Below are 10,947 nucleotides of genomic sequence, written 5' to 3' on the forward strand. Positions count from 1 at the left end.
GTACAGAAAAGTGCACAAATGATAAACCCCAGACATTTCCAGAAACTGAACTCACCCCACCTACGAGTCGGCAGCTAAGTGAAAAAACAGCATTGGTAGCAGCCCAGGAACGTGCCTGGCAGCCCCTCCAGTTACCAGCCGCTTCCCCTGGGAGGAGCCATTCGCCCGACTTCTAACACGATTGATTATTTTTGTTTGTGTTTGTGGTCGATGTAAAAAGTCATAGGCTGGCATTGTGTCTGCTTCTTTGACATCCCCTTACGTTTGTGGGAGCCATTCGCGCCTCTGCACCTAGTGGTAATTTACTCTCCCTGCTCTCATATTCTTTGATGTCCCACTGGCTTCTGAGAGAGCAGTCTCATCCATGGGTGTCAAGCTGGCCGTGCAGCCTCCAGGAGTCTTGCATGCAGGTGCTGAACTGAAACTGCTGCAGACACAGAAGGAAATCCACCTGTGGAAGAACTTCTTGAACCGAGAAGAGATGCTCAGGTGCCTGTCCTAGGGGAAACAGACCTTGGCTTTTTAATTTCTTATGTTTGGGACATGATTAAGTATTTCTTTTCTGATTTAATCTTACCCATTTCACTGCAAGAGTCGAGAGAAAAATCAGGAATATTGCTCACTTCTGATGACTAGAGACCCAGTGTTCTGTAGGAACTTCTCTCAAAAATCCCATCTTCCTTGGCGTTGAATGTCCCTGCAGCCACTGCTCTTCACCAGGGACTTCTTACCCAGTGCTCCTGGGGTGTCTCGATATCACACCGCTGTTGACTGTTCATTCTTTTAGAGCCACTGTTCACTTTTCTGCTGACTCTGTGAGCTTGGGTTCCAGGCCAGCCTGGGTTCTTGCCTGCTGCTTCACTGCCCTCCCCTCCCCCATGGTCCCCAAGACACCTTGGGGGGAGACCCTCTCAGCCCTCCTCGTCCTTTCTGATTGATAATAGGGCTGTTTTAAAATAACACACACCACCAAAGCCTACCTGTAAGCTTGTTCCTAGTGTGTGTTTACACTTTATAGTTATGTAATGTAATCAGAACACTCATTAGCTTTTAGCATTTTCTTTATTCCTTCTGTATTTTTCATGATCATAATCAATGATGAATCTGATGTAATGACCCTCAAAAACAAGATAAAATAAAGTAGTCTACACTATCAAGGGCCCCACTTCCTGTAATGAAAACGATCACAATTGGATCTCAAAGTTGGATCAGTTGAGATTGGCTGAATTTAAGTGAACAGTGGTAAAGAGCCCACCTGCCAGTGCATGAGACTCAGGTTCAATCCCTGGGTCAGGAAGAAATGGCAGCCCACTCCAGTGTGCTTGCCTGGGAAATCCCATGGTCAGAGGAGCCTGGCGGGCTACAGTCCGTGGGGTCACAGAAGAGCTGGGACACAGCTCAGCGACTGAGCAACAAAGTGGTCACTCCTGTCCATGTATTGTGTATGGACAGTGTATCCTTTAGATCGTGAGCTACTACAGAACAGGCCACTTCAAGTGACTTCATGATACCATGTGACGGGAAGCACTTCCTACTTTTGTTTTTAATAAGATCTTGAAAAGTGGGCACTAATCACCACTGTACATTCTGATGACTTAATATATTTTCCTTGACAGATGCTCCTTAAATAACAAGGCATTTGCCATCATATTTATTATCATAACTCATCTGAGTTATTTAACAGAACAGTGGAACAGTGTTCCTTATGGAACAGTGGAGTTAGGGAAAGGAAGCAGCGTAAGACTTTAAAAAGCCTGACTGAAACATATGTACTGTTTGAAGCCGCTGGTCGACTCTGTATCTCTGTTGCCACTTGACTTAAATCTCCCATCCATCGCATTGTCGCCGTGGCTCAGTCCCAGTGTCTGTTACTGTACCGTTTCCAGCATCTGTTGCTTCGCTTGCGTGGGAGGGAGATGCTGGCTGCCAGGCAGTCTCCGAGTGGAGCTGTGACATAATGTCTGATTGATGGACACAGCTGTGGGGTTTCCATGTGTGCTTGGCAGCACCCACACAGGCACATCTGGTCTGAGCATGCAGTTACCTTCTCCTGCGATGCTGTGAAAATTATTCTGCGTACGATGGACTAATGCCAAGGGTATTATTGGTACTTACTTGATGTAGAAGACACGAGTGATTTAAGAGCCCAGGATGGTTTTCTGTGCAGACTTGAAGATTCTGGTGAAATCAGACTACCATCGTCTTACCGAGTTTTTGCCTATAAATCACTTAGTCCAGTGCTGATGGAGACTTGCTGAGCTTTTCCTTGTTCTAAGTTTAAGAAATGGACATTTTGGTAAAATGGGTGGTGAAGCAGCAGTGCAGACGGTGGCCAGTCAGAGTGAATTTCGTTTGGTTCCAGTCTCTGAAGGTTTGCTGTGTCTGAGATGCATTTCTTGGCAGCTCCTGTGCATTTGTGGGGTGAATGCTTAGGGAAGATGTCTGAGGATCACTGGGTTTTTTCCTTTATAAAGTTGTAGAAGGTGTATATGTGAATTCAGCTTCCCTGGTGATGTGGTAAAGAATCCACCTGCCGGTGCAGGAGATACAAGAAATTCTGGTTTGATCCCTGGGTCAGGAAGGTCCTCTGGAGGAGGAAATGTATTTTCCCTCTGGTATTCTTATCTGGAGAATTCCATGGACAGGAGAACCTGACGGGCTACAGTCCATGGGATCACAGAGTTGGACACAACTGAAACAGCTTAGCACATAGCACATCACTTGGCCTTTTTCTGTTGGGGCTTTTATCTTGGATCTTGTGAGATGGACGCTGATTCATTTTAAAGAACGTGTCCTTCCTTCCTCTGACTAGATTCCATACCTTCCTTCTGCCTGAGAATCTTCCCTGCAGAGTTGTGTTTGCCTCTGTCTGGTTGAATTACTAGTGAATTTTTGTAGGACTTTTCATGTATCTGAGTCAGAAAAGTTAACTTTGGTTCATTCACTTTGCTGTGGTACTGAGTAATATTCTCAGATGTCACTGGGATTTTCAAGTCAAAGGTGATCTTTCCTCATTTCTTTACCAGTTAACAGTATCATGAAGAAGGGTTTGCTGGTTGTTAACTAAAACAAACTTGTAAGCTGTTTTTTTTTAATGGATATTTTCCTTTTGAGTATATGTGTGTTTATACACTTCAGTGGTGAAATCTGCTAGAGGTATTTGCATATGTCATTTTATTATGATTCTCTGCATCTAGTAAAGAGAGTGAATAATGAATTGTCCTTCCTGTTTTTTGTTGTTCAGCTGTTACTGCATAGGCTTCTTTCTATAAGGGGTGTGCTGGGAGAACATTCCCAGTCCTCTTGGATCCTCCCAGTCAGCTGAGGTCCACTTCTGTCTCTTCACGTTACTGCCATCAGTGGAAGGAGACAGAATTCAAGTTACAAGAGTTTAAACAGCATTTTGGTGCATGTGTGCTCGGAGTCCGAGCATTTTAAGGAGTCATTAAAAAACCCCGCTAGTCCTCTGCCCTGCTCCACGCTCAGAGTGTGGAGCGGACAGGACTCGTCAGGTGACTCCCAAACTCCTGGCTGCTTTTAAAGATGACCACCATGCTCAGATGTCCTCAGTAGCCAAGGAAGGCAGTGGGAAACTCCTCCCCAGCCTTAGCCCAGCCGAGACAAAGGCCTTTTCTGTGGGAGCTTGCTCCCAGTGGGAGAGTCCAAAACTCTACTTGGCACTAGCTGCCTGAGATCACAGGGGAAGCGGGGCGGGTCTGGCAGCTGCTTGGTCCCCGGAGGAGACCAGGAGCGGGCCTTCCCTTTTTTCTCTGCATGTCCCCTTTCCTCTCTCAAGTGACACTTCATTTTTTTTTCTTCTTCATCTGTACATTACTGTGGCCCCCTAGAGACGAGCTAGGACTCAACCGGGTTACTTGCCGGTTCCCCTTTCTTTGCAAATGTGAGGTTTGTTAGTGGTTTAGAAATTGTTAGCCTGCTCGGAGTTTGTTTTCTGTGTATCTTCTCTGGCAAAGTGAGGTGTGTGTTTGCGGTGGTGATATATGTAAACATATACTGGGGCGAGACCACCAAACCTGTATTTTACTAATGACCGATGGGAGATCTGAACTCGCATGTTGGTTCATTATTATCCTAAAGACTCATACACTTAAAAACACTGTACTAAAAGCATTGGCTTCCCAGATGGTGCAGTGGTAGAGAATCTACCTGCAAATGCAGGAGACACAAGAGATGTGGGTTCAGTACTTCACATTGGGGAGATCCCCTGGAGGAGGAAATGGCAACCCACTCCAGTATTCTTGCTGAAAATCCCATGGGCAGAGGAGTCTGGTGGGCTACAGTCCATGGGGACCGTAAAGAGTCGGCCTTGACTGAGCACGCGTGTGCACACACACACACATGCATGTGTTGTGATGAGGGTCCCAGGTGTACCTGGGTCAAAGCTGTTGAGAGACACTACCTTTCTGATGCTTAGACAGGGCCTGACAATTAGTGGTGCTGAATGCCTTTTTATTTTATAAACTGTGCAATAACCTTCTATTTTAAAACCAGAGAAGCCAGAGAAGGGATGATTCAAAGAATATACAATCCTTATCCTAAAATGGTGATTTGAGAGGACAGTATGCCTTCCTCTGAACACCCGTTTCATCTGGCTTTCATGATTTGACTACTGAAGACTCAGAAATACTCTGGCAAGTGACATTGATCTGATTACTATATGTCAGAAAACATTTGGATGTTTCAGTCATATTAGAAAAGCCGTTCCCAAACTGTGCTGAAGCTGTTCTTAGGTCATATGTCATCATTTCTAACTTGCAGCCCCATTTCAGACCTGTGACTGTATGTCTTACAGTTGGTCGTGAATCATAGTTTCATTATGAAATGTGATGGAGCGGCTGCCTCGCTGCATCTTAGGTTCAGGGAGCTGCATTGTGTGTGAGGGTCCACCAGCAGTGTGACCTGTCTGTATACTGAGTGCTGTTCACACCCACAGACAGCATTCAACTCACGTCTGTAAGGATTTCTAAGCATGTAAGATGTGTCAGGGTTTTAACTTGGTGGTCTTGGCAAACATCAGGTGCCGTTGGAGGGTCTTGGTTGTTCTTATAGAGAGAGGTGAACGAGTTAGAAGACACTGCTTTGTGCAATCGCTAGAAAGAAATATGTAAAAACCAGTCACATTACGTTGTTTAGTCTCTCAGTCAGTCTGACTCTCTGTGACGGTAGCCCACCAGGCTCCTCTGTTGCAGGGAAGAGTACTGGAGTCGGTTGCCATTCCCGTCTCCAGGGGATCTTCCCAACCCAGGGATTGAACTTGGGTCTCCTGCATTGCAGGCAAATGAGCCACCAGGGAAGCCTCGCTTAGTCCATGACATGTTTAAATCATGCATTTGGTATGATTTGCACATGCGTGAGGTTTCAACGAGAATTACCACACAGCCCAGTGTCTGGACTGCACTTGGCCGTCTGGCTCTGCTCCATATTCATGGCTGTCATCTGTCAAAGTCATTTGACTGCTGTGCCCATCAGCAGCGTGCTGTAGTGTCCTCATGGTTACATCTCCGGACTGAGCCACCACTCAGTGGCTGCAAGCCGCTGCAAGCCACCACTGAGAATCGCTGGTGGTGGATGATTGTGTGTTCTGGTGTGTATTTGGTTTATAAGCAGTAATGAACAATGGCAAGTTCTCTTTTTAAAAAGACACTTTCTTTTTCATTTGGTCTCCTGGACAATATCTTAATTGTTCCCCTTTCATGGATCACAGCCTTATCATGGGGAGGAGGCTGGCATAATTCAGTAAAGCGTTGAGCTATGCTCTGCAGGGCCTCCCAAGACGGACGGGTCGCAGTGAAGAGTTCTAATGATCTTGGTGTCTTTTATCTTAAAGAACAGTGTTAGTGAATCAAACTTAGGTTTGTTCTGTGAGGCTGTATGGAAGGTTCCTGGAGATGCTTGGCTGCACCAGTAGGTTTCGTGTGTGTGTGTGTGTGTGTGTGTGTGTGTGTGCATATGAACACACACGCACCTCCACGGCTCGAAGTCTTCTGTGGAGAGGGAAGGGCAGCACTAAAGTGGAAGGAGCCTGTCAGTGTAGACAAGTCAGGAGGTCTTAGAGAACCGCTCGTCACTTCTTGTTGAAAATACATGAAGCAGAGGGAATTCTAGAGGTCTGGCTATATGAAGCTTCTCTCAGAGCTCTTCACCTTCCCTCAAACGTCTCTTTCCTAACCAAGGCTCGCTTCCTCTCTTCCTCTCTTATTTTCTCTCTTCCGTTTTGCTCTCCTCCCGTTCTGTTGGTTGTCTGTAGTCTTCCCTCAGATGACTCCCTGAAGGTGTTTGGCATCACCCTGTCTGTGTCCAGGCTCAGCAGGGGACAGGACGCCTCGAGGAAGTGGGGACCTTGGTACACTCACAGGAGTGACTTGTCTTTATTTTTCCAGACCCGTGTTACCACCTGTCAACTTCGCACCCGCTCTGATTGTCCCTCACAGGCTCTTCCTTCCTTGCTCTGCTCATCTCATCTCAGTGTAGTGAGAGGCCCGGGAGTGAGCCCAGTCCAGGACAACCTGCCAGCACCCAGTGGCGCTTGTCTCCGGGCCCCCTGCCTGGCCTCATCTCCTGGGGGAGCCCCCAGCTCAGGACTGGAGGGCTCCTGTGCTCAGCCCCTGCCTGTGGCCCCGACCCCGGGGATGCTCCTGTGACAGGCTCTCAGAGGTAAACCTCCTCCGCCTTAAATGCTCTGGACAGTTTTTACTCACAAGTGTTCTCTAGAAAAGAAACAGCCCTTCCTGGTAATAGGTCGAAATAATATTGGCCAGTTGTTACCCCCTTTCCTCCCATTTTTACAGGTGAGCAACTTGAGGCTCAGAGAAGTGGAATGAGCTGCCTGGGGGCACATGGTCAGCGAAGGAGCCTGGTCTGCACATGCCCTCTGCTGCCTGTTAATCTTTACCTTGTGTTCTTGTTGTCTTGTTTGCTGAGCTTGTGATCACATTGCAGAGGGTGAGCCCCCAGTTCTTGGCAAAGGTCACAGCAACTGTCTCCCTTGCTGGAGGGGCCGGGACCCTCTGATGGCCTGCGTGTGGAGGAAGTCCAGTCATGCCTGTCATTCAGACACTGCATGTTTTATTTTTTTCTTAAGGATGAAGAGGAGGAAATCAAACTGGAGATAAATATGCTGAAGAAATATTCTCATCATAGAAATATTGCAACGTATTACGGTGCTTTCATTAAAAAGAGCCCCCCAGGACACGATGACCAGCTTTGGGTAAGCAAGCGTCTCCTGCGTGTTTTGTGGGGTTTCCTTTTTGGTTGTACTAGAAGGGCATTAAGAACCTTCCAGAGGAAGGGGAGAGAAAAGCAGAGGGGTAAAGTCTGGTATCTTCCCTGGACTTCTCAGTGGAAGGCATCCTGAATGTTTATTTTGGTGTTGACTTCACGTTGCAGGGAAAAGAGTTTGTGTTTTGGGAATAAGGTGGCACAGTGAGAAACAAGGGAAACACGCAAAATAGCAAGGAAGTTAGGAGCTTGAAATCAAAAGCAGTATGATAAAAACTTTATGGAATTAGTGTAGTATCTCAGCAACATGCATTTTCTTTACTTCCATGGGAGTGAGAGACAAGCTGCAAGACAACAAGCTTAGTTCTGTAATTTACTAAGAGCGGTGGATTTCGGGTAAATTCGTGGAACTTATACATGTTCAATCTCACCTCTTATTGAACATGTTTCAAGATGTGACACTGAGGTAGTGCTGGCTCTGTAGTGATCACATTAGTTCTGCCAAAAGTACTGGATTTACAGAGTGGGAAGATAGATGACTACTCTTCTGATTTTTTTTTTTTAAAGTCATTGTAGAATATTTGCAAAGTTAGGAAAATAAAAGGGAAAAAAAATACCTTTATTTTTATTACCCATATCTAAACATAGTTAAAATTTTAGAATAGTTCAGTTCATTTTCTAAGTACTTTAAAAATATGCTTTGTTCATATTGTTCAAACATCTAAGTATTGTAAAGAGTGTCTTGTGAAAAGTTCTGTGCTGCTTAAAATTAGTCTTCCACCCCAGTTAACATAAAATAGTTGGAGAATCACAATGTTGTGGAAAATAGAACATTTCTGATGCTGGCAAGTGAGAACGCCTGTTGGGGAGTATCTGGGTCAGGTTTCTGACCACTGGGCGTTGGTTACGGACAGACGGCCCACCTGTGCCTGTGCTCCGGAGACGGGGGCTGCAGGGCCTCTGCCCGGGCTGTGCTGTGGGGTGAGGACCCCAGTGTCCTGGACCCGTGTCCGTGCCCAGGAGATGGGGTGGTGGAATATGCTCTCAGGAATTTGGTGCCTCCACAGTGATCACTCGCCCAGACCTTTAGGAAAAGGGCGGGAGTTAGACCACCCCCGGCCTGCCCGGGGAGGGTGCTGACGCCTGCGACGCTCTGACCACCGGCGGGACGCGTCTGTGTCTTGTCTCCCTCCAGCTCGTTATGGAGTTCTGTGGGGCCGGATCCATCACGGACCTGGTGAAGAACACCAAGGGCAACACGCTAAAGGAAGACTGGATAGCCTACATCTCCAGGGAGATCCTGCGGGTAAGCCGCCCCTGCTCCGCTTTCTCTGCATTTGCTGCTTGCGCTCAGTCGTGTCCGTTCAGTCGCTCAGTCGTGTCCGACTCTTGGCGACCCCATGGACCGTAGCACGCCAGGCTTCCCTGTCCTTCACCAGCTCCCAGAGCTTGCTCAAACTCATGTTCATCGAGTCGGCGATGCCATCCGACCACCTCACCCTCTGTCATCCCCCTTCTCCTGCTGCCCCCAATCCTCCCGGCATCAGTTGCCACTGTACAGATTATTCTTTGCACAACAACCAAGGATTCTTTGTAGCCAGTTGGCTTCGACAGTTGAAGCCACATCACGATGTTGACTCTGGCCTGTATCTAAAGAAACCAGACTTTTAAATAGTTGTGTGTGTTTTTTTTTAAATGTAATTTATTTCCCTGAATTCATCCTGCAGTTATTCAAAAGAAAATCAGAGTGCAGAGGAGGAGAAATAATCTCTTAGCTCGTGTTGTTTATGGAAATTCTGTGTCTGAGCTTGTAAATCAGTATTAATGGTGCTAAATGCTGGCTTTCAGAGTCATCTTCTAGGCTTTGGCATTAACAGAATCTGCTGCAGTATTTACGAGGGAAAGTTCTTGTGTTTAATGTTATTTACAGCCAGTTGGAAAGCTGGTTTATGGAGCTACCAAATGATTTTAGCAGCTTCTGAGTGATTCTTTTCAGTAGTGGAGCCATTGTGACAGTGCAGTGTGTCTGAAAATAATGTATTTGAAAACTGCTTGTGAGTTGCCCACAGGCTTCTTCTCTTTGGTCAACTGTCACAGTTTTCTCTCTACTTTACCTGTAAATAAATCACACACTTAAATGACTTGGTTGGATTTCATTTGCACACCACATTTTGGAAAGTAAAGACTATGGAATTGAATTGGAATCTAATTGTAAAAAAACCCTGTTACTTTATTTTTTATGTATAGGTAAATTTATGTTTAAGCTTCACAGAGGACTGCAGGTTTTTAAAAATGCTGTCTAGAATTCATGGCGACAGTTTGAATTTCTTTTTATTTTGTTTACAGAGCCCTTGAAAATAGATAATTCTCTTAAGACAACTAGTTGGATAGGGAGAGGTGGGAGACCTGTCTTTGTATCATCACATTCACATTTCACTATAAAAGCGTGAGAACTCTTCTGTGGTTACTAAAGGAACCTTAACGTGTGAGACTACGCCCCCCGCCTCCCGCCGCTGTGGGGGCCTTCAGTGAGTGGGCCCCTGCAGTGTCCTGAGAGCACAGTTGTTGTTGCTTAGTCACTCGGTTGGGTCTGACTCTTTGTGACTCCATGGATTGTAGCCCGACAGGCTCCTCTGTCCATGGGATTCTCCAGGCAAGTATATTGGAGTGGGTTACCATTTCCTTCTCCAGGGGATCTTCCTAACCCAGAGATCAAATCCGCCTCTCCTGCTTTGGCAGGTGGATTCTTTACCACTGAGCCATCTGTGAAGCCCCATGATAACAATAAAACCCCACTAAAATGTTAAACACGAAAAATCAAGTAAACTGCATTCTCATATTGCCGCATCTTAGACTGGATAGGTCAGTTGTGCCTTGGGAGGCAGCTGCACATTAGGTTCTCTGGCAGAAGTCGGGACAAGTAGAGTTGTGAGAATGCTGCCTTTTTGTCTTTCTGACCATATTTGGATGCAAACTGCGTTTTTGTTCTCCCACCACCTCTCATCAGAGGCGTGCTCTGGGCTTCATTCCAGATACGAGGTCATCAAAAAGTGCTGTGTGCCCATTAGGGCTTACTTCCTTGGGAGAAAAAGAAAGATGCTTGATTGGCACATGAAGCTCTGTGGATGGCACAACGATTGTACCCGTGGGATAGAGGTGGGGTCAGTCAGTAGTTCACAGCTTGTGGCTCTTTGGTGGGAAAACCAGGCTGGGTTCAAGGGCCAGACCTTGAAGCCCACTCTCACCCTTGCCTTTCCCCTGGAGTGCACGCGGTTCACATCCCCCACCCAGGCCCACCCGCTGCACAGTGGGCGTGCGGCGTGGGAAAACAACCGTCCCGTACACAAATAGCACACACTGCAGGAGAGACGCTGCAGATGGTCCCTGAACACGCACCTTCGGGAAAAGCTAGAGACTGGTGGTGCTACCCTCAGCCTGGCCCTGGCCCCTCGGGACTGGAGGTGCGTCTCTGTATGGTGTCACTGGTGATACCTTGCTGGACACGCGCTGAAGTTGAATTCTGTGCACACTTTATTTTTCAGTATTTGATTGTTTGCCTGCTCCGGGTCTTAGGTGTGGCACGTGGACTTAGTTACCCCATAGTGTGTGGGGATGTTAGCTCCCCAACCAGGGATAGAACCTGCGTCCCCTGCATTGGAAGGTGGGTTCTTAACCACTGGACCACCAGGGAAGAACCAGAGAATGTTT

At 46.9% G+C, this 10,947-nt stretch overlaps 1 protein-coding gene across 1 annotated transcript in view; it reads left to right on the plus strand.

Moving 5' to 3' along the window:
• MAP4K4 (mitogen-activated protein kinase kinase kinase kinase 4) overlaps nt 1–10,947 on the plus strand; it is a gene marked incomplete at its 5' end in the record, with an annotated part of 149,039 nt that overhangs the window by 89,406 nt on the left and 48,686 nt on the right. Inside the window, 2 exon segments of the mRNA XM_010829864.1 lie at nt 7,103–7,228; nt 8,435–8,545. Of these exon segments, the coding sequence (XP_010828166.1) occupies nt 7,103–7,228; nt 8,435–8,545 (237 nt within the window).

This window comes from Bison bison, unplaced genomic scaffold (genome assembly GCF_000754665.1).
Source record: "Bison bison bison isolate TAMUID 2011002044 unplaced genomic scaffold, Bison_UMD1.0 scf7180017864508, whole genome shotgun sequence".
Taxonomy (NCBI): domain Eukaryota; kingdom Metazoa; phylum Chordata; class Mammalia; order Artiodactyla; family Bovidae; genus Bison; species Bison bison.